The 26491-nt window shown below is 42.5% G+C and overlaps 1 protein-coding gene and 1 long non-coding RNA gene across 6 annotated transcripts in view; one reads left to right on the top strand and one right to left on the bottom strand.

Annotated features, from left to right (window-relative positions):
* Positions 1-9241: 9241 nt before the first annotated feature.
* GPR19 (G protein-coupled receptor 19) overlaps positions 9242-26491 on the top strand; it is a 42598-nt gene continuing 25348 nt past the window's right edge. For 2 of the 5 annotated variants that reach the window (XR_009505321.1, XM_059935334.1), the window contains exons 1-3: positions 9689-9853; positions 10357-10409; positions 22533-22689. Coding sequence is in view for 2 of the 5 variants with exons in the window: in XM_059935332.1 (XP_059791315.1) it covers positions 9673-9780; positions 10357-10409 (161 nt within the window). In the remaining 3 variants the exon portion in view is untranslated. Of the gene's footprint in view, positions 9854-10356; positions 10410-22532; positions 22690-26491 lie in introns of all 5 variants that reach the window. The other 3 variants (XM_059935336.1, XM_059935332.1, XM_059935333.1) reach the window with 3 other exon arrangements.
* On the bottom strand, positions 11100-12016 carry LOC132373010 (uncharacterized). Its single transcript, XR_009505322.1, has 2 exons — positions 11878-12016; positions 11100-11312 (listed from the first exon to the last, which is right to left on the bottom strand). It is a non-coding gene; the product is annotated as an uncharacterized LOC132373010 (long non-coding RNA).

Genomic DNA, 26491 nt, shown 5'->3' with positions numbered 1-26491 from the left:
CAAAATGTGCACACATACACCTTGTCTAAGCGGAGGGTGGCTAGGTTCTAATATCAGGGAGCCAGTCTGGAAGCAGGCCTGGGGTGGGGTCTGTGCGCTGGCAGATGAGGAAGTAAGCATGTGAAGAAGGTGCCACCCATTGACTACCTTAACTTGTTTCACTGTATGCTTTCACATTCTATGGTTCCTTCAATATCTTTTCTTAACTTTCCTAAGAATTGTCATGTTGACAAATTACCTTAAACCTCTTTGAAAGGAATCCCTTTTGGAGACGATGCTAAGAGAGTTAGCACAGAATGAGCTTTGCTTGTGAGTCTTGTATTTCACCCAGCTAAGAAATAGAAAATCATCACAGAACAGCAAATTCTCTTCCCACAATAATAGACTGTCCTATTTACCAAATTAAGAGTGTAAGGCTTGATTGTAAACTCTTAGCATAATAAAAGGACATTGAGTTGCATTTCGATTTATTCTTGACAAAAAGCCTTTCCTGACGTTGTCATAATGGTATTCTTCTCCGAACCTCAATAATCTGCTTAAGATCTTCCTGTATCAGTGGACCAATTATACAACAAGTGTCTAATGCAATTTGAAATTTGTTGCCTTTTTCCTTAACTTGGAATTTGATTTTCTGACCTAGAATGTTTCAGAGTAGTTTTCCATTCTCTTCTTTTACCGAAGAAACAGAAACATCCAGAATAGTTAGGCCCTCTGTGGCCACATGAGGACAGAAGAGGGTAAGTAATAAGATAGAATTCCCCCGCGGAGCATTCATGAAGCAGGAATGTAATCGACCTGCTGAGCTGTTTAAACAGCACAGGAGGGCAGCACAAGGCCAGAACTGTTGGCCCCAATCCGGCAAATATTCCAAACCACAACCATACTTATGGTCTACTTTTCTGAATGCATACACAAGAGTTTTAATCCCCACCAAATTTAACTGAACTCTAAATCTGTATAGACTCTACCTATTAAACATTTTCAGATCATTTTCATACATTATTCACATAATAATCTGAATTTAACATTTATGTATTTTACCGTAGCAGAGTGTTTTAATAATTGTCTGTGCAGTCAAGGTTAAGTGTTACAATCCTTAACAAGTGAGGAAGTAGAAATAAAGATAAAAGGTGATTTGTCTATGGTCATACACAATTAGGTGCAAAGATAACAACCTAAGCCTGATCCTTTTCCACTAAACTTAGCTCTTCAGAAAGATACTCCTCCATCCCCCAAACACACACGGATACATTCCACTGCCTTCATGACATATTCACTTTGACTTCAGATATAAATCTACAGTCTTTAACCTTTTCTGTATCCTCCAATGAGGCCAATTTCCATCCTCTAAACAAAATAAATACAAAGTAGGTAGCACCTAATAGATATTACTGGCAAATATACACAGTTGCAGTGAAGCTCAAAGAGATATCCCCTAGTGAATTCTGTTAGGTCCTCGATATGGCAGTCATGGAACCCATCAAATCTACAGCTCCTTCCAAGAGCAAATGCCCCACCCCTAGCATGGGCCACGGCACGGGCTCCTGACCAAGAACTGTGGTTTATGATAGGGCCTGGCATGGACACCTCTGCCCAAAAGGAAGATGATTATTAGCTAATCCAATCTTAAACTCTCACTCAAGAATTAGAACTGGGAGGTATAGTAAAAACCGGAAGGTCACAGTGAAAAGAGCATAGGCTGATGCAGAGAGAAGACATGTAGGGACATAGAGTCACTATGTGCTGGACTCATAGGCCATGGACGTCTATGGCAAAGATGTCTAGCGCTCCCAACATTCCAAATGAACTTATAATTCCTGTTTACATGTGACTCTTTCAAGGCCCCATAGTTTGGGTTTCCATGTTCTAAGGACTTGGCAGTATGGCTAAGATTCCCATCACACATGTGAACACACATTCACACACTATTCAAGGGAACAAATGAGACTGTTCCTTACAACCAAAAGAACTTAGCCAACCACCACCCATAGATAACGCTCCATAACCAAAATAAGCAACATTTAATCACAACGAAGCTCACATGGAACATATGATTGTTTGATCAAAGCTGTACTTCATTCACTCATTATGTATCTATTGATTACCTATGTGTCAGGCATTAGGTGGGAGCTGGAGTTATAGAGACAAATAAGCAAGAGACAAATAAGACAAGGTCTCTGTATTTGAGGGGTTCCCACCTCAGTGGGAAAGGCATCATACAAGAATGGAAACAAATTGAGAAAATTTAGGGAAACTGTATACTGATGGCATAAATGGTAGACCCTTTTTTCTTGTAAGTCATTCTAAAAGAGCTCTTCTAGCGAAGTCCAGTTTATCAGTCAACATGAGATTTGTGTCAGCATACTGTATACCCAAGTGAAAAGATGAGAACAGAATCATATCATCATTCTTGAGTGCCCTGATGACTGGGATGTACAATGGTGTAACTAGATGGACAGGGTTAATAATTACCACATTCATCATGACCATTGCTTCCTGCTGGCTTCTCAGGACTTTAAATGTGGTTATGACGTTTTAGACTTAAAAGTTAGACATTACTTACTGATTTCTTGATTTGAGCGATTATCAAGACAGATAAAGAAAACATAGGGAGTTTAAAGTAGAGGAGGAAAGGGGAAAGGCCCTGAGAAATGGGAGAAGGAGGGAGATCTAAAAAACCAATCTTTTAAAACATGTCATCAATATGTGGATCCAGATTTATCATAGGTCTATGTTAACTGTGGATTCAGTTTTAATCACTTAAAATATTTTAAAAAAATCCACCAGTACATACTCTAATATGTTTAGTTTGATTTCTAATATGCAGATGGTTCTCTTGTAGTTTTTTTAAGCACTAGAGATGTAAGTCAAGTACCAACTCATACTTTAAATTTTAGAAATATTCTATTAAATAGTAGATTAAATAAGTCATTTTAGGATAAATACAGTACAATTAAATTCGACAAATACTTAAGTGTGTCTCATTTGTATGAACCATAAGGCCAATCGCTAGAGAAAATTTGAAAAGTAAGATACAATTACCATCTTCCATGGCAGGAGCTTTATTCTATATATAAAAGTTAAACAAAGAGACAATAACATTAATGCATAGCCAAATATATGTGCTTTAAAAAGATGGTACAAGCAAAGTGCTATGAAGTTTCTAGAGATGAGATCAGGGAAGGCTTCAGAGGTTGCTTTTGAAAGGGTCTTGAGAATTCGATGGATTTAAGTTGGGAGAGGCAGAGAACTGCATTAATTAAATGGGAAAATTTACTAAATGTAAACTTGGTAACGAGAAGAATCATCTTATTCCCCTGTTATTGTTCACTGACACTGTCCGAGATAGCTCATAAATGTATACCACCCCTTTGAAAATATAGGATTGGAATTCTCTCTCCCTTTTGCCTACCAGCAGTCCTATCTCCCACAATACGAGCTCTGTATGCCAGATATAGTCATTTTTAGCTCACATGCAATTGATACAAGGGGAAATAATGTCAATATAATTCAGAAATCACATTGGTTCATTCATTATTTTTCCCAGCACACTTACATTTTGAAGTGATCAGGGGCAAGTCTTCTTACAATTAAATACAAAACCTTAGCAATATAAACACTTTAAGAAAAAAAGCAGGAAATTCTTCAGGAATGCCTTCCTTTAGTACAAATAGAGCCTTGTTTGTGGCTTCAAAAACCTTTAAGATTTTTATGACATTGTTATGTGGTAAAGCTACAAAGTGTGAATGAAGGCGTGAAACTGTTTTGTCCTGTGTGTGGGGTTGGGGGTTGAATTTTTTAAAAATTGAAGTATAGTTGATTTACAACGATGTGTTAGTTTCTGGTGTACAGCAAAGTGATTCAGTTGTAGATAGATATACATATTCTTTTCCATTATGGTTTATTACAGGATATTGAATATAGTTCCCTGTGCTATACAGTAGGACCTTGTTTATCTATTTTATATACAGTAGCTTGTATCTGCTAATCCCAAACTCCTACTTTATCCCTCCCCCACCCCCTTTCCCCTTTGGTAATCATAAGTTTATCTTCTATGTCTGTCTGTTTCTGTTTTGTAAATAAGTTAATTTTTGTCATATTTTAGGTTCCACATATAAGTGATATCATATGGTGCTTCTCTTTCTCTTTCTGATTTACTTCACTTAGTGTGATAATCTCTAGGTCCATCCATGTTGCTGAAAATGTCATTATTTCATTCTTTTTTATGGCTGAGTAATATTCCATTTTATATACATATAAATATATACATAGTTTATATATATATATATATATATATATACACACACACACACACACACACACACATACATACCACATCTTCTTTATCCATTCATCTGTTGATGGACATTTAGGTTATTTAGGTTGTTTCCATGTCTTGGCTATTGTGAGTAGTGCTGCTATGAACATAGGGGTGCATGTATCTTTTCGAATTATAGCTTTGTCTGGGTATATGCCCAGGAGTGGGATTGCTGGATCATATAGCAGCTCTATTTTTAGTTTTTTAAGGAACCTCCATACTGTTTTCCACAGTGGCTGCACCAATTTATATTTCCAGCAACAGTGTAAGATAGTTCCCTTTTCTCCACACCCTCTCCAACATGTGTTATTTGTAGACTTCTTAATGATGGCCATTCTGACCGCTGTGAGGTGGTACCTCATTGTAGTTTTTTTTTTTTTTTTTTTTTTTTATTTATTTATGGCTGTGTTGGGTCTTCGTTTCTGTGCGAGGGCTTTCTCTAGTTGTGGCAAGTGGGGGCCACTCTTCATCGCGGTGCGCGGGCCTCTCACTATCGCGGCCTCTCTTGTTGCGGAGCACAGGCTCCAGACGCGCAGGCTCAGTAGTTGTGGCTCACGGGCCTAGTTGCTCCGCGGCATGTGGGATCTTCCCGGACGAGGGCTCGAACCCGTGTCCCCTGCATTGGCAGGCAGATTCTCAACCACTGCGCCACCAGGGAAGCCCCTCATTGTAGTTTTGATTTGCATTTCTCTAATAATTAGCCATGATGAGCATCTTTTCATGTGCCTATTGGCCATCTTTATGTCTTCTTCGGTGAAATGTCTATTTAGGTCTTCTGCCCATTTCTTGATTGAGTTGTTTGGTTTTTTGTTGTTATTGAGTTGTATGAACTGTTTGTATATTTTGGAAATTAAGCCCTTGTCGGTAGCATCATTTGCAAATATTTTCTCCCAGTCCATAGGTTGTCTTTTCATTTTGTTATGGTTTCCTTTGCTGTGCAAAAGCTTGTAAGTTTGATTAGGTTCCATTTGTTTATTTTTGCTTTTATTTCTATTGCCTTGGAAGACTGACCTAAGAAAACATTAGTATGATTTATGTCAGAGAATGTTTTGCCTATGTTGTCTTCTAGGAGTTTTATGGTATCATATCTTATGTTTAAGTCTTTAAGTCATTTTGAGTTTATTTTTGTGTATGGTGTGAGGGTGTGTTCTAACTTCACTGATTTACATGTGGCTGTCCAGCTTTCCCAGCACCACTTGCTGAAGAGACTGCCTTTTCTCCTTTGTATATTCTTGCCTCCTTGTCAAAGATTAATTGACCATAGGTGTGTGGGTTTATTTCTGGCCTCTGTATTCTGTTTCATTGATCTGTATGTCTGTTTTTGTGCCAATACTATGCTGTTTTGATTACTGTAGCTTTGTAGTAGTGCCTGAAATCTGGGAGGGTTATGCCTCAAGCTTTGTTCTTTTTCCTCAGGATTGCTTTAGCAATTCTGCATCTTTTATGGTTCCAAATAAGTTTTAGGATTATTTGTTCTAGTTCTGTGAAAAATGTCATGGGTAACTTGATAGGGATCACATTAAATCTGTAGATGGCTTTAGGTAGTATGGCCATTCTAACAATATTAATTCTTCCAATCCAAGAGCACGAGATAATAGATCAGATTTTTAATTTCGACAAAACTGCTTTCAATTGGAATCAAATGCCCTCAAGGACCTATATGTCCAAGGAGAAAGCACATGTCCCAGGTTTAAAGGTTCTAAAGCAGCATCGTCTGATAGAAATACGAGAAACACATGCAATTTTAAGCTTTCTAATAGCTATATTTTTAAAAAGTAAAAAGAAACAGGTGAAATATTTCAACATATAATCAATATAAAAACTATTAATGAGATATTTACATTATTTTTTCATACTAAGTCTTTGAAATCCGGTGTGTATTTTACATTTACATCACATCTCAATTTGGATTGGTACACTGAAATTCTCAAGAGCCACACTTGGCTAGTGGCTACCATACTGGACAGCATAGCTCTAAAAGATAACTGTGATGTTGAGTACAAATGTCAGTGGAAGTTTAATTGTCTTAGTATTTTTTATTAGCCTAGTAACTTTTATGGTCCTAGGGTAACAAAACTGCATAGGCTTTCAGTGGTCTGCTCCTAAGCTTGTATTTTCTATAAGTCCTATTATTTTTAGTGCACCACTTAAAAGAAAATACTTGTTTCTTCTGTACGTATTTTCCTACCCTTCCTCCCAGCTAGAGGTAGTCATGCGACAAGGTTCTGAGCAATGAAATGTGAAGGGAAGTCTGTTAAATCATATGGGAAAGATTTTTCACCCTGATAAGAAGGGAGGCCACAAAGAGAAAGCATTTTTCTTTTTCTTCTCCCTCTATCCCTTCCTTTCTGTTTGAACATTTCACATGAGAACATGATTTTTGGTGCTGTGGCAGCCATTCTGTGACTATGACAGAAGACTCTGGTACATTGAAGATGGCAGAACAGAAAGGCATCTTTCCTTACAGAGATGTAAATGCCATGAAGAAGCCTGCCAGGCAAAGACGGGGGTAGGAGGGAGGCGGGAGAGGAGTTCCCTAGCAGCAGGAAGAGTGCTTCAGCAGATATGTCCTTAATGGGCATTGCTTAATATTCACAACCAAAGTTCACCCTATCTTCTCCCATATGCCCCCATCTCCTTGCTAATGATTCCCTTCCATCTGACTGGAACATTCTTTCTTCAGGTGTGACAAGAGTGCTGGAATTACTCCCAACACTTGCAAGAGAGCAGAGCTAGAAGCAGGAGCACAGTTTTCTTGAAGTCCCTTGTTTATCATTAAGGATTCATGCATAAACACTGCAATTTGGCTATAACATGTTTAATACTTTAAAAAATGTTTAAAATTATCTATCTTGAAAAAAGTTCTATCACTCAGTTAATAACTAAGCTTATATTGTGTTGATTCAACCAATTTTGGGTAATTGGGAATGCATATAAGATTCACTGATCAGCAATTTCTTATCTTGGGGTCACAATAATTCAAGAACCCAGGTTTACATAAATATGTGGACACAAATGGCGGCAGTTTTTTCACTGCTTGACAATGTCAGGGTAATTACAGGAGAGCACGCTCAGAATGCTGCTAAAGAAATGGTACGGATAACTTTTTTAGCTACTGATTGTGGAAATTCTGGAAGTCTATTTCCTGAGTCGTATGACAGACTGAATGGATAACCAATTCAGTAGTGAGTTTCTTTTACTCATCAAAGGATTTTTTTTTTTCAGTGAACAAAGACGAAGTTTTATTTGACCACTTACCAGTCTTACACTAACATTTTCATCACATGTAAATGAACCAGTAGTCTCAAAGGATTCATAGTTCTATATCAACTCTTCATCCAATTCCCATTCTCTATTTCCATTAGAACCATCTCATCATGTGCAATAAAAGCATTCAGTTTCTTTTACAGTTGTTGACTGCCTTGACAAAGTAAGTAGTGTTTATGAGTCAGTCTTAATCACCTTAATAGGCGAACAAAGAATCAATTCAGCTTATCTACGTTTCTTTTCCTTCAGGAAGAAAATGTCAATTCAGTCCTGGCTTAGAAAACTGGCTATCACCTTACTTCAACCAAATGAGTGTACCTCTAGATAACGGAGCAGGATTTTAAAGTTCCTTGTGACTTTGGTACAAATTGTTGCCTTAAAGGGTAAGTATCCAAATTGCTACATTTACTAAATTTTACTATCATATCGAACATAATAAGAAAAAGCCAGAGGCTGATTTTTTAAGGTGAAGGCTCTGTGAACCATGCTGGAAGTGTCCAGAGCCTTCAAAATCTGGCCCCATCTGCACACATGTCCATACTTTTCCTCTACTTAATTTCATGCTACCTAAAAATTTCACCTTCCTTTTGTAGAAAGTTTCTTCTATTACAAATTAAAGTCTTCAAATCCATCATTTAAAACCTAACAGAGTCCAACAAAATTTCCAAATTGTTAACATCTATGCTATTATCCAACTCTAAGGTAAACATCCAGGTTTAGCTGAATCTACCAGTTACTTAAGGCTGTTTTGAGCACATTAAAACGCATCACTGGAAATTCTTCCATAAAGATAGTTTTTAAAAAATCAGCTTGCCTGCTTTTTCTTTGTTTTCAAACGGATCCAGTCATATCTATAACACAAAGTTTCACCAGATCTTCTCATTTTGTAAGTATCATAGCCTTCTAAGCCATCTGAAACTGATTCTGAAGGGAACTTAAAACCATTTAAAAAAATTTGCTTGTTGGTTTGTGCTTTTTCTGGCTATTGCTTCTAGAGTCATCTCAGTTTTTAGTTTCAAAATTTGCATGGCTCCCTTTTTGACTCTGCTTCGAGAGTCTTTTTTTTTTTTTTTTTCAATAGTCATTCTTAACGATGCAGGTATTGCTCGAAATTAGAGCAAGATGGGCTTAGGGTTAGGGTTATTTGCATCTTTTCCACTACAGGAGTCCATATTTTTAACAGGTACCTAAATACGACCTACGCTTTTGGGTTTAGTATTGTTGGTGCTTACCACTTCTTAGTTATGGTCAGAGTGGTGCTATCACCTTCATTACGTTGATAATGAAGCTCTTCCACGACAGATCTAAAAAGGCAACGATTTCTGAGTGATCAAGACTGGTTTTCATTACGGCTCGTATTTTCACTGGTTTCAGGTTTACACTTAACCTGTCCTGTTATTAACCTTCCACCCGTGTTCCCGGCTGAAAACGCGACTTTCATCATAAACTACACACCAAGACCTTAGACTCCGGACTCTGAAGTGGGTACCCAGCGGCCGCCCGAGGTAGTAAACAAAGCCCCGCGCAGGCGCAATAGCAGCAGAAGGGGAAAACTTGGTGTGCTGTCAGCCAATGGGATTTTTCGTACAGTGAAAAGTGGAAAAACAACAACAAAAATCCCCACACCGCATTCTAAGGTGATAAACTGGTTGGCTTTTTTCCATTTTTACATACTTCTGGCTTTTGTTTCTGAAGAACTTGTGCGGCCTTCGGGGCCTCGTAGAGAAGCCCTTCCTCGGCCCCGGAGACCTGCCGCTGGCGTGTCGCCTACTTCTAGCCTCGTTTGTTCTCGCCGCGGAGCCTTGATCTTTTTTACTTGACGACAGCATTAATCCATCGGGGCTGGAGGAGAGGGGGGGCGTAAAAAGGCCTCAAAGCACCCCAAAAACATTACTACTCCCCTGACTGGCCCAAACATCGCGAGATCTGCCTGCGCGAACAGCGGACGGCCCCCTCACCCTCCGGGCGTTTGCTCATGCGCTTGACTGATCGTTTTTAGCGCGAAAACATTTAGAAACGTTTTGGCTGGTAATAGTCAACCAAATTTGACCCTCGAGAAAGGTCGGAGGATAATTCACGCGGACGCGATGGATTCGAGCACACAACACTACATTCTTCGAGATTTTGCAGTCACAACTCCACATGCTTATACGGTCGTCACTCCTTTCCGTTGCTCTGTTTCGGCCGTGAACTCTGTGAGGAGGTTTCAGCGAATCGAGTAGTAAAGGCGTGGGCGTGGGAGAGCCGTCCAGGCTTTAAACCAGAGTGGTGAGCTTTCTGTGTTTGGAAAGATAACCCTGGGAGCGACATAGAGGAATAAATCTGAGGGGCCAAGAAAGAAAACGTTGTTTTTTCTTTGTTTGTATTTTTTTTCTGGAGACCAAGAGAGGATGTGAATGTCAATAAGGTAGTGCAGTGGGAGGGAGAAGGTGGGAAAATTGAAGCGGTGCATGAAGGCAGTAGCTGTGCAGCACAGTGGAGAGGGGAAACTAGGAAAACAGAACTCTTGGCAGCAGAGCACGTCTTCCTTCAAATAGTGTGACCCTGTGCGTGTTTGTAAACAGAAAGGCAGAAATGCTCCACATTTAGTCCCTCGTGGGTAAGGTGGAAATCGGGGAGTCCCTAAGTGAGTGGGACGAGGAGGATTCTAAAAGCCAGAGTCCTGAGCAAGGGCTGAGGTTGGGATGAGGAAGAACAGTTAAGGTAACGGGAGTCAGGAATTCTGCAAGTGTCTTGAGAGAACTGACCCATCTGACCTCTTTCTCTCTCAGGGTATGTGGGACACCTGCGCAAGCACTGGAGTTTGCCCTGCAGCGTCTGAAAGGTACCACCCGCAGTGTCCCCTCCCAGTGGGTCCCCTGGTCCCTCGAAGCATCCCTCAGGCAGAATGCAGTGTGGATTGCATGGAGTGAGTGGTGGAACTGAGCTACCAAGACAGTGGCGCGTTACAAAAGTACCGGCTTGTCGCCGCTAGCCTCCCAGGTCACTAGGTATGAGAGTCCCATCTTGATGGTAGCAGCAGTCGTATGCAGCTTAGCCAGTATATTTTGACTCTCTGTGTACTGTCTGGAGTACAAGGCAGAGGAACGGTGCAATACATGGTTTTAGTAGACCAGCAAAGGAATGGCTTGTAGGTAAGCAGTATAGCTTCATCTGTAAGAAAAACTCAATATAGAAAGCCGCAGGGTTTAAGTTAGCAGTGAGGGAGAAGGATCCAGGTATCGGTCAATAGAGTGGAAGTACTTTAATAAAGGCCCAGACCTAGTAGTCCCCTATCAAGAAGTTCTGCCCGGAGCACTTCACCTCATTTTGGCAGCCTAAAGTATAGCCTAGTAACTGGGCTGTATGTGTGGAGTGCATGGGAGAATGTTCCAGGAAAAAAAAAAAAAAAATCCATGGGTGCAATAGACTAGGGTTTCTGCGTTGGAGACTGTTTTTGGGGGGAGTGGGATTGTTACCGAAACGCAAGTCCTGTGTGCCCGACGCACAGTGAGGCCACACAATACCAAAATGCTGGAGTCTGGAACACAGAAAGGTTTATTGCAGGGCCATGCAAGGAGATGGGTGGCTCACGCCTTAAAAAACCCCAAACTCCCTGAAAGCAATCAGCAAAGCCCTTTTATAGGAAAGGGGAGGGAGGGGCGCGGTTAGTTGGTGCACACTTTTTGGTGTCAGAGCCTTTGTCCTTGAGGTCAGGTCATGGTCAGGTCACGATGTTCCTGTAAATCTCCACCAAAACAAATGTTACTCTCTGTTCTGACAAGAAAAGGGGAAGGTCCCAAGGCACAACTTTCGCCCTCCGAGGTCCAGGCCCGGCGGAGAGAAGGGGGTCCCTGCGGGGGACGGGGGGCGGTCACCCTAACCCCGGAGCGTCCGTGCAGCACCCAGTCTGGCTCCTCCCGCCAGTGCCCAGGCTGAAGAGGCAGATCTCAGACGGTGGCTCCCTCCGGGCCAGGTCCCCAGACCCTGCCCAGCTGTCATCGCTGAGGGAGCCAGGCGCCCAGGGCCCAGCTGGCCCTCAGGCTCCTCGGGCCGCGCAAACAGTGGGGGCCAGGTCCCCCAGACTGTGTCCCATGCAGACTGCCGCTGCCATTCGGTCGCAGAGGCGGGGATGGGGGAGAGGGTCGCCGCAGCCTCAGGGCCTGGGCCCGGCCCGTGGGAGGGCCTGGCGAGGCTCGGGAGCCCTGCAGGGCGCACCCCCAGCCTGTTCCCTGGGCCCCCCAGCTCGCCTGCCAGCGCGAGGCCGGGTGAGCTGGAGGGCCCCGGGGAGAAGGCCGGGATCGGCCTCTTACCTCACTCTCCAAGTGGACGACCACCGCTCCGCCGACCGGGGGCTCAAAACCGCCCCTCAAACGGTGGCTCCTTGACAGTTGCTCGCTTGGGGGCGGGGCCCACGGCAGCGCCGACCAGTGGCTGAATGGGGCCTCTGTGGTGCCGACCAACGGCTGAGCAGGACCTCTCGCTGAGGCTCCAACCCCCGGCATTAAGGATCTCCCGGTAACCGTTGCCTGGTAACGGGGTGCGGGGGTGAGGGCGGGCAGCAACGGCGGAGGGCTAAGGGCTGCGCCCTGCGGCGCTCGGTTACAGGGTCATCCAGCTGTAAGAGGCGTGACCTCTTCAGGATGGTGTCACAGAAAGGGTTTGACCCTTGAGCATACCAGTCACTCTGTGTGCCCTCTCTGGGCCGCGGTTTCCCTGCATGTCAAATAAGGACAATAGTGCCTACCTCATAGGATGACTGTAAAGAGGAAATGAGGTACAGTTGAAAAGACTGCATGAGTTACTAGTGTAAGACTTGATATGTAGTGTATGATCAACAAATAAGAGTTTCTGCCTTGAGCTTACACCACATTTACGCGTGCCATCTCCTCACCAAAATGTGGATGTTCTGTGTAGCATGGAGGCATCCGTATTCAGAGAGCCTTAAGACAGATTCTTCTCCTTGCCTCCACAGTAGACTCAGCTGGGGAGCTTTAGAAAGTCCTAATGCCCAGGCTTCACCCTAGGCCAATTCAATCAGAATCTCTGGGAGTGGAAACTGGGCATCAGTATTTTTTAAAGCTCTTCATTTTGCTGCTAAAGTTGAGAACCACTGCTTTAAGCAGGAGGAGAAAAGAAGTTAGGCCTGTGGTTTAAGACCACTTGTCTGGATAGCTATATATTTGAAAAATTTCTAGAGGTATGAGGGCTAGAACTTGAGATGGGCAGATGAGTAGGGCATAGTGAGCTCTATTCAGGAGAGAGGGCACTATGATAAGGTGGTAAGCATCGTGATTTGGGAAAGGTCAGTGATGAGGTCATTAATACAGGCCCCAGGAATACACAGGATTTACTGTAGAGATGGAGGACTTTGCGCCTCCTAAGCTGGGCCTTTGATTAGCACAGGTGACACAATTCTGGCTGGTTAGCTCAGTTGGTTAGAGCGTGGTGCTAATTTAACAGCGGTGACACAGATGGTGATGTCTTTATTGCTTTACCGCGCTGTGGATCTTGGGCCATGAGTGTGGCGGACTGCAGTAGTGGGGTGCGGGGACCTTTTACAGTTGCTCCATTGGTTGGGGAGGGACGTCGAGTCATCGCTGACATGTATGTACGTGGGTGTTCTGCAGTGGAAAGGCCATTGATAAGGAAGCCTCTTCCCAGAGCCTCATAGGGTTGATATGACTGCTCTGACTACACAAGTGGTCCTGTCAGTACTAACAGATGAGAAAGGCGAGGATCAAGTCTGTTTTGTAGACTTTCAGTGAGTAGAGAATCAGTTAGAGTAGGAGGGACGGCGTGTCTGGGTCAAGAATTTGAGGTTCTAAGAGACAAGGTACTTTCTTGTAGGACGACTCTGGTTTCTAGAGATATAAGTAATTTAGAAGTTGAAACCACCATACTACTTCAGTCATTGATGCCAAGACCCAAACGTAGCAGTAATGGCCAGGAGTATCTTCTGCCAAAAGGGGAGGGGGTAATCTGTCTTTCACTGGGTCCCTTTTCTTGAGAAGCACATTAGTTTAATCCCTAGCAAGAGCGTTGGTGAAATGGCCAAACATTGTTGCCTAGGTAAGAAGACAGGATTCAGAGACTCTGCAGGGGTCAATAACTAGAGGTTACGGAAGTGAGTAGATGCAGAAGTGAGGAGTGGAATGGGGTAGAAGGATAGGAGACTTGGGGTGAAGAGGGAGACATATTGAAAGTTCAAAGTAGAAAAATCCCAAGTGCTGACAGTTTAGTTAAACGGTTATAAAAGTATGTCAGAACAGGAGTGCTTCCTGAGACCCTGTGACAAGAAATACCAGAGACAGACTGCTTTGTAGGACTCTGCAAACTGTAGGAGGCTGAGAACTGATTAGACTGCTCCGTAGGACTCTGCAAACTGTAGGAGGCCGGGAACTGATTAGACTGCTCTATAACTCTCACCCATATCAGGGGCATAAAGGAGTCACGAGGAAGACTGGGAAAGGCTTCCGCAGAGGATATTTGAGTGGAGTTGTTGGAGTGCCAGTAGACAGACAAACCAGGGAGAGAGGGACGTGGCTCCACTCTTTGCCTGAACGTCAGCTTTCCCGGGTACCGCAGCTGCAACCTGGCGGGAAGGGGAAAGCCCTAACTGTAAGTCAGGGGGCAAATTTCGACTATGATACTGGACTGGAAATTTTAATTACTAACTTTTTTTTACCTAAAAGTGACCATAAAAAGGAATGGGGCGGCTCAGGTTTTCCTTCAGGGATGGGAGTACCAGGCCCTACAGAGTGTTTTCACTGGGACAGTGGGAAATAAAAATTAAGTTGCTTTAAGTTAGTCCCTGAAATCATGCTTGTTCAATGTGCTGGAACACTGTTGTTGAGAACCTACTTTGTTTTTGAGATCCTAGAGGTCTAAAGATGAATTAAATGACATTGCTCCCTATAGGAATCTATGAACACAATGCAATATAATGTATGCAATAAAGGAAGTAATATGTGTGAAAATTAAAGAAGTACTATAGTAAGAAAGAAGGTGTGAGTAACTTATTTTGGAGGGGGTGGGGCTAAGAGGGACCTAGAACCTCAGAGAAGATGAAAGGCAGCAGGGTTTGAGATGGGAATAGGTGTTCCCCAGGTGGACAAGGCAGAGGAAACTGCCTCAGGTCTAAGCTGTGGGAGCGTGACACAGCATGGTGTCCATGTGGGAAAACTCAGGCGGTGTGAAGGGTATGCGTATTCAGGCGGGTGATTCACACGGAGGTGACAGGGAGGCCAAAGGTGTTGTGCCTGTTGGCAGGCTCGCCAGTGGAGAGGTCATGGAATTTTAAAAACACATACACACACACTAAGATGCCAGTCATTTCCTCTGTCAATCACTTCCTCCCTCTGCTTGTCCTTCCCCTTTATAAAATTTGCCAAATTTGTTAGAGAGTGTTGAGGGGTAACACAGGAACTCTGCTCCATCCCAGTGCCTGCAGCTGGTTGGATCCGCTCTGTATCCGACTTAAGCTGAGTCAAACAGACTCTGCCTCCTAAGAATTTAGATCAGAACATTGAGAGCCTGCGTCATATGTTTTCTCCCCAGCTTTACTGAAATATGACTGACAAATAAAAATTGTGTATATTTAAAGTATGTGATGTTTTGATATACATATACATTGTGAAACGATGACCACAATCAAGCTAACACCCCATCTCACATAGTTACCATTTTTGTATGTGTGGTGAGAACACTTGAAATCTCTCTTAGTAAATTTTGAGTATACAACTATTATTAACTATAGTCACCATGCTGTATGTATATTAGGTCTCCAAAACTTATTTATCTTATCATTGAAAGTTTGTACCCTTTGACCAGTATCTCCCCATTTCCCGCAATCCCCCAGCCCTGGTAACCACCATTCTACTCACTGTTACTGTGAATTCAACTTTTTTAGATTCCACATATAAGTGAGACCATGCAGTATCTGTCTCTCTGTGTCTGGCTTATTTCACTTAATATAATGTCCTCCAGGTTCATCCACCCTGTCACAAATGGCAGGATTTCCTTCTTTTTTAAGGCTGAATAATACTCCATTATGTGTGTGCGTGCATGTGAAGTGTATTTGTATATCACATTTTCTTTATTCATTCATCTGTCGACAGACACTTAGATTGTTTCCATATCTTGGCTATTGTGAATGATGCTTCGATGAACATGGGAATGCAGATATCTCTTCAAGACAGTGATTTTATTTCCTTTAGGTATATACCCAGAGGTTGGATTGCTAGATCATATGGTAGTTCTATTTTTAATTGGGACTGGGTCATTTAAATAGGAGCATTGAACTTGTAAGGTCATGTAACTTTCAGAGCGAGGCCACCATTTGGGGGCCAGTAATCAGAACCAGCTGATCGCAAAAGAGAAGCAGGTGAATGCAGCTAATTAAGAGAGAGAAAATAGGAGACAATCGGTCCCGTAGCCTGAGAGAGAAAGAGATGGAGTCAGTGTCTCTTGGCTCTGACAGCTTTCTGTCCCTTCCTTCAGTCCCATCTGTGGTCTAACTGCCACTTCCTGTTCTTGAGTTCCCTGCACTTCTTCTGAGTCTGTATAATAAATCCACCTCCACCTCAGTGGCTTTCTTTTTTCCCCTTAGACAGCACTCGAATGTGGCTAGTTGTGTTCTCCCCTTCCTCCTGTTCTTGGCCTAATAAAACCACATGCTTTCCACAACAAGAACACACATATGCAGCATGGACACTTACGTAACTCACTGCAGCTCGAATATGCCAAGAAAAAGTAGTTCTCTTCATTGTTTTCTAGGGTTTTCACCTGTGTATAAGTTACCTATTACTGCATAACAAAATCCCCCCAAACTTAGGAACCTAATAATGAACATTATCTCATAATTTCTGTGGGTCAGGAATTTGGGAGCAGCTTAGCTGGGCAGTTCTGGCCTGGGGCCTCACAAAGTAGAAGTCAAGATGTTGTCTGGACTGCAGTCGCTTGACTAGGGCTGGAGGATCTGTTGCCAAGGTGGCTCACTGCCCTGTTGCTGGTTGGTGCTGGTTGGTGAAAGCCCTCAGTTTTCCCTGCGTGGGCCTCTTCACAAGACGGCTTTAGTGTCCTTACGACATGGTGACTGAGTAATCCAGTAATCCAAGAGGGAGAGAGCCAGGCAGAAACTGTCCTTACAGTAATCTCGCCTCAGACGTTACAGAGAGTCACTTCTGCCACATTCTCTTCATTGGAAGCAGGTTATGAGGCTGGCCCATGTTCAAGGGAAGTAGTATTAGGTGTCACCATTTGAAGGGAGGCATATCAAAAATCTGTGGACTTATTTTAAAACCATCACAACTGTTAGGTTACAGAGGAAAAAAAAAAAACCGGCAAAGTGTCCAGTTCAGTCTCAAATCTAGTTCAATTTCATTTCTTAAGTGGTTCCTTTAAATAGTGTAAGTCTCCTTTGGGTAAAAACGTTTTCTCTTTCATAATGCCTCCCGAGGAGGCCCCGTCATCTTCTCTGAAGATAACGTCCGTTTGAATGGAGGGTGGGGAGGGGTGACATACACATCCTTGTGGAATTGCTGAGAGGGGGTGTCCCCGGCTTCATTCTGGGCCTAGAGTGTGCACTGGCAGGGCTCCAGCATGATGCCCCTCGCTGGCCTGATCACTGGGGAACCTGCTGGCCTGCGATGCTGAAGCCTGCAGCTGGTGAGTTCATGGCCCATTTTTGGCTTCAGGCAAATCTCCACGGGGAGAATCGGCCTCCTCCCCTCGGGGACTCCGTTTCCCCTTGGCCCCGGCTGTGGAGTCCCCTCACCTGACCACGGCAGGCCCCCTGGCTGTTAGCTGAGCGTCCATGCTTCAAGGGAACAGGAAACGCTTGGGATGGTTGACTGCTCTGTATGCCTGCGTGCGCTGTGAGAAACTTGCCATTGGCCCGAACGGCCATGCGGAGTGCAGAGGATGAGGTAGGAGGGGCCTAGGCAGTGGTCCCCAGAGGGGAGCCAAGGCAGAGAGCTCTTGCCCTGAGTGCCCCTCTCAGCACGGAGGTCACTCACTGTGGTACGCAGAGTAAGGACCCCTGAAGATATTCACCCGAACACCCGGAACCTGTGACTGTGTTACCTCACAGGGCAAATGGGACTTTGTAGATGTGACTAAGTTAAGGGCCTTGAGAGGGGAGATTATCCTGGATTATCTGGGTGAGCCCAATCGAATGACTTTCCAGTCTGAGGTCAGACAAAGGGAGATGTGACTGTGGAATAATGGTTAGAGAGATACAAGGGTGTTGGTTTTGAAGATGGAGTTAGGGAGCTACGAGCCAAGGAATGTGGGTGGCACGGAAACAGATTCTCCCTCTGTAGCCTTCAGAAAAGAACACAGCCCTGCTGTCACCATAATCTTAGCCCAGTAAGACCCATGTTAGATTTCTGACCTATAGTACTGTAAGATAATAGATTTGTGTTGTTTTAAGCTACTGTTGGTGGTAATTTGAAACAGCTACAAGAGAAAATGAATACACTCATATCCGCCTTTGGTCTAGAAAGAGGTCAGGCCCAGTGACTGGCTGCTTTGTTCTCCTCTATTTCTCTCTGAACCTGAGACCTAGAGGGAGAGACTCTTACTTTCCATGTGGCATGTCCTTGTCCACCACAGAGCAGAATTTATTACTTTTTTATTTTCATTCAGACAACAAATTTGAAAGTAAGTACAGTAAACACCCACACACTCTTCACCCAGATTCGTCAGTTGTTAATGTTTTGCCGTATTTACTTTCCCTTGCTGATTATGTACATACATATTTTTTGTTGTTGTTGAACCATTTGTGGGTAACTTGCATTCGTCTCAACCCTTTATCCTTAATACTTCAGCATCTCCTAAGAATAAGGAGATCCACCTATTACCCACAATTCCTTTCTCACACCTAATAGAAATAATAATTCCATGACACCGTCTAATATCCAGTTCACAAGACAAATTTCCCCAATTTCCGCAAAATATTTTAGAGTTTTTTATACCAACTCTCCCTCCCTCCCCAGTCAGCATCTCATCAAATTACATGCTTTGCAATTGGTTTTCTTTAGTCTCTTTAATAATAGCTCACCCTTCTTATTTCACAACATTGACTTTCTGATAAGTCCAGACTAGTTCTCTTGTAGAATATTCTGTTTTCTCAGTTTGGTCGATTATTTTCTCATGATGTCTTTAATCTGTTTCTCCAACCCCTGCCTTTTTCCCACCCCCCGCCCCAACTGGGCATTCTGTCTAGAGGTTTGATTAGATTCAGGTTAAATGCTTTTAGAAAGAATACTTCATTAGTAATGTTGAGTAGGTCACCTTGCTTTATGTTAGGCACTAATTTCAGGTTGTCCCACTGTTAGGTTAGTGATGCTAAATTTGGTCACTTGGTTAAGATGGTGAGCCCCTGCCAGTCTCACCATTGAAAAAGTACACATTTCCCTTTGCAGTTTGTAAATAACGTACAAACAACCTGTTCCCAACAACTTTTCATCTCATAGTTTGAATACCTGCTGTGGTCCTTGCCTGAATCAGTTATTTCACTGGGGCCTGTAAAAATGGTGTTCTAACTATTATATTCTGCATTTATTAGCTGTCATTCTTTTGTAAAAAGAGCTTTCTTTTAAGAGAACTGTTTTAATGATTTTCTCAGTGGACAATTGGATAGTGGTTTGCTTTCAGTTTTGTTTAAAGCAATTGGAAAGCTCTTGTTTCTTAAAAGGATGCGTTAACTCAATTATTGAGTTCACTACTATCTCAATAGCATCCTCAATATTTCCAGTTGTTTCTTTGCTTGTTTCCCAGGAGAGCTTTTTAAAATCCAGGCAGTTCACCATTGTAGGATTTGAGGTAGAGGTGGGTGAGAGCTTCACCAATCTATGGTAAAAGGGAAGAAAAACTACTAGGTGGGAACCAAGAACCAGCATGACATCTTGACTGCACCAGTTCTCAGGAAAGTCAGCTTGTGGAAGTTGAGAATCTAGAAATTAATTCCGATAGAACTGCCCCCAGGCTCTGGGACCCCTTGGAAAGTTTTTGCCTGCCCCAGTGTGAAGGCCTACTCTATGGTACCAAACAGTCTGAGCAAAGTCTTCCATATTTGGTTGATGACAAAGGAATTTTGAGAATGGCTTTCAAAACAGTAGCTTGGATTTCAAGCCTATTGTCTTGCTGTACACTCCTGTTTTTAATTTCAGAAGCTGAATATTATTTCCTTCCTTCTTTCCATTACTTTTATAATTTCTGAACAGTGCCACACTCCCTATCCCCAAGGCAAATCGATTCCCCAGGCAGGCAGAGGGGAAAAGAATCACATAAATTATTTTCAAAATATTACCCTAGCTACACAGTATTATGGGATTTTTATGGGTTTGGATAGAAGACAGCTGTCTATTTTCTTCCAAATGGCCAGGAATAAGTTTGGTGATTATAAATTTAATATTTTTAACAGAATTAGTATATTACATAACAGGTTTTGTAGCCATCCTTAATAATATTTCAGATTATGATTCCTTATAAAATCGTTTTTATTATCTTATCACTAAGCTGTGATGTACACATGCAATCATCCTAAAAAGAATGAATAATTTGGTCTTTTTTTTTGCATCTCAGATGATTTAAAGAAATCTTTTTGATTTCTCCTGTCAAAGGCCCATAGTAATGAATCACATCAGTCACATTAAATTGAAAAGTTATTTTGATCGAGTCCATTATCCATGATACAAATTCGTATCATATAATATGCCTGCTCTGGAGTCATATTAAATACTCCCCTATCCTAGCTCCCACACTAACTAGTGGTGTGGTTTGGGGCACATTACTTATCTTCTGTAAGTTTCCTCGTCTGTAAAACAGGAATGTTAATAATAGTACCTGTTTCATGGTTTGATAGGAGGATTAAATGACATCATGTACTAAATACCTAGTGCATGATCAATATTAGCCGGTTTTGTTGTTGTTGTTGCTGTTATTATTCACTAAAAGAAGAGAGGTGATATCTAAGTAACCATCTGGCTGGCTCTCTAAAAATTTCTTCAAACACATATCCAGCTTTCCTGATAAATGAATTTTCTGAAAGTGGCAAGTATTAGAATTAACAGAGTTGAATTTCTCTGTGAGTCTTACATAGAGAAACTAGAATTTACTTGATTCTTTTCCTAAAATAAAAGATGTAAACATGTCTTAAGCTGTGGATGTTGGACCAGGAAGGAGCTTCAGTTTCCTGAAATTACACTCCAGCTCCTGTATGCTACCTCTTTTCTTATAGAGTTTGCATTATTGCACATTGAAAGTCAGCATTTCTATCCCTCAAAATAAATATTCAAAATTGCCATGCTTAGGATTCTGAGTTAGAAACAATCAGCTATATGCATGCCTAATGAGACAAGTGTATAGCTAGCTTAAGTTCCTGACTTGGGATAGTCCAAATGCTATCCAAGGGATTGACCTTATTATTCAAATTTATTTTTATTCAAAATAATCCAGCAAGGCACGTTAAACCATATTTATCTTTTCTGCTATAAAATTGTAAAGCATTCACAAATTGTTCCTGGTTCAGGTGTGGTTCTAAAGTATCTCCCTAAAATTAAGACTGTTAGACTTAGATAAATGGCCTCATAAAAGTCAGAAGCCTCAGCCTGAGAAGAAATACGTTTCCTGTGTTCTTCCCTATGCTCTGTGATGGCATTGCACAGTCGTTCTGTGAAGCTGGCATTTTCATTTAGTTGCACCTAAATAGATTTTTAAGGAAAGAAGCAGTGGAGGATGGAGGGAGTTACCATTGCAGTGTCCATACTAATTCCTAGAATCCTTTCAAGATTTAGGGTCAGCAACAATTCAGTAAAGAAAGGGCCCATTAGGTAAATTTGGCTCTGCAAATGCTAATTGAAAGTCCTCCTCTGCAATTCAGTCCTGTTCCCTCTTCCTTTCTTTAGTCAGCAGGGTCCCATGGTGACTGGTTCTGAACGAAATCATCCCCTTCAACAGTTACCATGGCAACCGGGACGTCAGTGAAGCAGGAAAGACCCTGCATAAAACTGCTCCTACTGGGCTTCCTCTCTGAGTTGGAGAACTCAGCCCTGCCTGAGGCCTAGGGATGGGGCTAAAGACATCTGGACGTGCACACTCAAGAAGTCTTAGGTTTATCTGTCGTTGTGCCTGTGAGCGTAGATATATGGGCATATGGTAAACTGTGTGATGAGAATTTCCCCTCCCCCCCCCAAAACATGGAGCATGTTTAAAGGGTGGGGATGGGTGGCGGGATGGGGCCGGGGAGGTAGACATGGGATAGTCTTTTTAGGTTTAATGATATGTAAAAATTATATTTCTGTTTATAAGGTTACAGTAAGTTGATAGTAGGGGAGGTTGGAGCCTTACATATATATAGCCTGATGTATATTTAGACACAAGACCTCAGGGGAAATATTTTTAAAATATTTTTATTTACCTGAGAGTGAAATAGACAAATGGCTTTAAGGAGCTCTGAAGGGGGTGTAATGCTGTCCGTGGTGCTGAACACTTGATTGTCTCAGATGTGCCAAGGGGGCTCCGGAGGGAGGTTAGGGAACACCTTGCCATGTTAGGGTACTGATGATAAGAAAGAAAGAGACGGCCTGGGGAGAAAGCATTCTTTCCTTCCCTTCCAAGCAATTCTGAATGCCCAGGAAAAATGTTCAGATGAAAAATAAAAAAAAAGAAAGTGGAGAAGGCTGGAGGTTTGTATGGTTGAATCTTCCCCTTTTCATGTGGAGATTTTTGGTCCGAGCCAATCAGGTCGGAGATTTCTGCTGCTATGCTCCTGAAAGGAACAGTGGGGGAAGGGAGAGAGAAGCCGGCCACATTCTCCCCTGGAGCCACATGATCCATTTCCCATGTGACACATTCCAGAGCCCTGGAAAGGAGAAGGGAGGGGCACCAAGAGAGCGGGGCTGGGGGCGGGAAGATGGCTTAACACTCAACCCTGCACAGCGTCATCTTGTCTTCCTACCAGGAAGCAGGCTCTGAGCCAAGGGGAAGGCAGAGGACAGATATGGATGTGTTCCCAAGCTTCCCTGGTGGTTTATGGCATTCTCCAAACTCCTCTGCAAGGGTTGTTCCTGACCAAGAAGACCCAAGGAGACCGTCTCTGAAATAAAGTCCGGATGAAGGTACGTGCTAGAGATCCCATGGTTTCGTGGCTGAAATTTGGCTCAGAGGACATAATACCTTCTGTTTTCCAGACAATTTGGAGATTTTGTCTGGGCTTAGACGCTGGTTAGGGGCTTTAGATTTGTCACAGGTCCAGAAAAGATGCCTAGGTAGTTCTGTAAAATGAATAATTCACCACAGTCACTGCCTGTTGAAGAAAAACGAGATGGAAATTGTATATAGTGATAATTAATAAAACAAAGCACTCATTGCTGAAAAGGATTTTTTTCATTGAATCCTGGAAAGAGGGAAAAAGATAATATTACTGACACCAGCCAGATGTCATTGTCACTGCAATAAAATCCTGTTTCATCCTTTTTCAGCTGCTTATTCTGTGGCCATGTTCCCCGAGGTTTTTGGCAGTGGCTTAGGGAGCCTGAGTGGGCTGGCGTGCTGTTTCTTTGTGCTGTGTGATCGTCTTCCTTCTGATGTTCCTGATACCAGGAGTGCTTGTGATTGTTTCCAGCTCTCTTAGGGACAGTAGACTGTCACCAAATTCCATATCTTTCAGAATAGCTACCAAGAAGGCTTCAAGGAAGTTCTCAAAGGAATCTTCCAAAGTTACAGGCTAAAAGAATCTGCCATGCACTCAAATCTTGATATCTTTGACTATTTCTATCCAGCACAAAGAGACGAGCTAGCAAATTTTACATTTTATTTTGTCTTTATTTAACGAATACTTGTAAAGTTCTTGTTATGTGTAAAGCATCATTCTAATCACAATCAGTTATTTAATCCTTATAATAACCCTCTGGGGGAGTTACTATTAGTACCCACATTTTGGAGACGAAGAAACTAAGGCACAGAGAAGTTAGGGAATTTTCCCAAGGTCACACAGCTAGCAAATAGGAGAAACAGGGTTTGGACCCAAGAAACTTGACCCTAGAGTCCATGATCTTAACCACTGAACTATGCTGCTTCCCTGCTCCTATTATTTCAAATGATGTCAACAGTTGATTTGGCTACAAATTTTGTTCAGCTGATGCTACTAGAACATTGAATCAGCTTTCCTGGCTAAAACAGACCCCCCAGTGAAATTTATAGTAATCTTGAATTATCCCTGTAGTCACATTCTGTACCCCCGAATAACCCAGTAAGTAATTACCTGTTCTGCTCTTCCCCTTGTGCTGTATAGATATCTGTTAGTAAAACACTGTATTGCAGTGGTGACCAAATGATGTCTAAAGGAAAAAAAGAAATCTAAAATTACATCATGGTTCATTTTTTTTTTTAATCAAACCTAGAAACATTCTTCCATCCTCAGGACCTAGTAATAAGACCAGCCTAAGCATATTAACAGTACTTACCTGGTTTTCAAAATAAAATAAATAGATTAAAAACTTCTGAAATTATAAACACAAACTATGTCATCAAACTGACTAGATCTATTGCTTTAAAATAATATTATCATACTTTAAAATAGGGAATAGATTTCTCTCTTTTTGCAAATTAATTTAGGTTTTTAAGGGGAAAAGAGGAATTTTTTTCAACTTCTGGAAATATCTGAAATATAAGGGTTATCTCCTTTTGGTCTGTGTAGTTTCCCTTTTGGTCCTTGACAAGAAAAGATGACTGCTCTCGTTCTTATATGCTGTGGGAAAACTTAGAGAAGTTACTAGATCAGAGATACAAAGAGGAAGAAAAGGGGGTAGGAATCCAAAATTTGTGAAATTCCTCACTATATGAAGTGTTTCCTTCATGGTTTCAATTGAAGAATACTTTGAGAGGAAGGAGTCCCCTTGACACCTTAAACTTTATTGAACTTTAGTTCTTAGATTTGATCCCTGCTGAAATCAGCATTTCCCTGGAACAAGTACACTTAACACTACTATAGTCATCCGAAGTCAGCTTCTGGACAGAAGGGACCATCTCCTTCCATCTCTGGATTTCTAGCACTTAGCACCCAGCCCGTTTATGATATCATCTCAGCGTACCCTTGTGAATGAAGACTGGGAAGACTCAAGACTGACAGCATTCTGGGGGCCCATGCCTGTTTTGTTTTGCATGCTTTTATGGGGAGGATAGTGAGGAGGTAAAAGTGTAGTAGGACAGAACTTGGCAACAGTCAGTATTATGTCTGAAATTTACATATGCTAGTCAGACAGACCCTGGAGCAATCGCAGACTAGAGTTCCAGAAGGATCCATAAATTATTTCCTGGGTATTACCAATCCCCCTGACATTTTATTTATATTTAGAATGAAGTTCTCCTGATATTTTTATTTACACCTAGATGGGGGCACCCCAAATAGTCTCATTTTCCTCTGATGTTTTGCCTGTCACCATCTCCCCATGTTGAAATAGTTCACCTTGGGTTGAGAGTGAATGTCGTGAGAAGGTCAGTGCCTGCCCCAGGCAATCCTGCCCTGATCAGCTGTGCCTCCCAGCCCCTAGAACATGGCACCAAGAGCCCACCCGGTAGGACTACAAGACTCCTCCCTGGAGAACCATGGGATCTTCAAAGTCAGAGTGGGTTGAGCCAGACTGCCTTTTCCACACCGTGGCAATTAGGACCTGAGTACGGAAGATTGTCTCAGGGCATCTTGAAAGGTTGCTTAGGATTTGAATTTAAGTTAGCAGGCGGCTAACCTGGCTTAAAATAGTCACCCCTCCTGATAATATACACAAATACATCCTATTCTATTCTTTTTCCATCTGATTAAGTCATTAAGGAGCATTAAGAGTGGGGTTTGTGGTTAAGGTTTGGGTCCTTGGAGCCTGTCTACTCATCCTCCTGGTCTTTAGTGTGACCTGGAGTGAATGAGGGGTGGAAAAGGAACAGCCCTGCTGGAAGCACAGTACAGCCAGGCCAGTGCTGCCTGCCCACCGCACGCTCGCCGGCCTTCTCAGATGAGCCAGGCTAGTGCACACAAGAGGCTTCGATCTGGAAGCCTCTCTGGGCTTCCTACTCATCCCTCTCAAAGCTGAAAGGGGGCAATCCTCTCTACCAGCTGAACAGGAGAAGATAGAATAGAGAGAAAGTGGAGCGTTCCTCTGGAGGAGAGGCCTTGCCAAGAATGCTTTCAGCTTGGAGGCTAGGGATGAAAGAAGAAACAAGAAGAAGGACAATGAACGTGTCCCTCAGTGGGCATGTGAGAGTGATGCCTGGGTCGTGCTTTTCACTCTTAGTAACTTCCCGCTGCTAGTAAGCCCTGCCTGCTGAATTATCGGGTCCTTTGCTAGGATGTATATGTGGGGAGGTGGAAAGAATAGAGAGAAGGACCAAAGTGTGGATGCAATTTCTCCTCTGAACCCAGGCAAACAGTGGGTTGAGATGGGAGGTGGCTTCTCCAAGAGGACACTTTAAAAAGCAAGAGGGGAGGTACCATCATGAATGTATTTCCCTGTTTATAGAGTCATTTTTCCTGGGCCAAACTTTGAAAGCACTCATCTCTTGGAGCCTGTCATTCAGCATATTTCCAAGGCACTGGATGTCTATCATGTTTAATCCTGATGGAAACTCTCTGATATGCATTATTAGCTCCAGTTTCTGATCTGGAAACTGAAGCTCAGAGTAACTAATCTGCCCCAAGTCACACACAGCAAATAAAGCCAGGATCTGAATCCAGGTCTTTCTGATTCTGTGCTCTTTCCACTGTGTCACAAAGTAAAGTTCTTTCCTCTACATTCTTCAAAAAAAACAAATGTTTTTGGATATTAGGGTAATACAAATACAGTTCTAGAAACTTTGGAAAATATAAAGAAATATAAAAGTGTAATGAAAATAAAAATCAGTCATGGTCTGGCCACCTAGAAACAACTT

This window comes from Balaenoptera ricei, chromosome 10, assembly GCF_028023285.1.
Source record: "Balaenoptera ricei isolate mBalRic1 chromosome 10, mBalRic1.hap2, whole genome shotgun sequence".
NCBI lineage: Eukaryota > Metazoa > Chordata > Mammalia > Artiodactyla > Balaenopteridae > Balaenoptera > Balaenoptera ricei.
The sequence above is the reverse complement of the archived record's forward strand: the minus strand, read 5'-3'. Positions and strand labels throughout refer to the sequence as shown.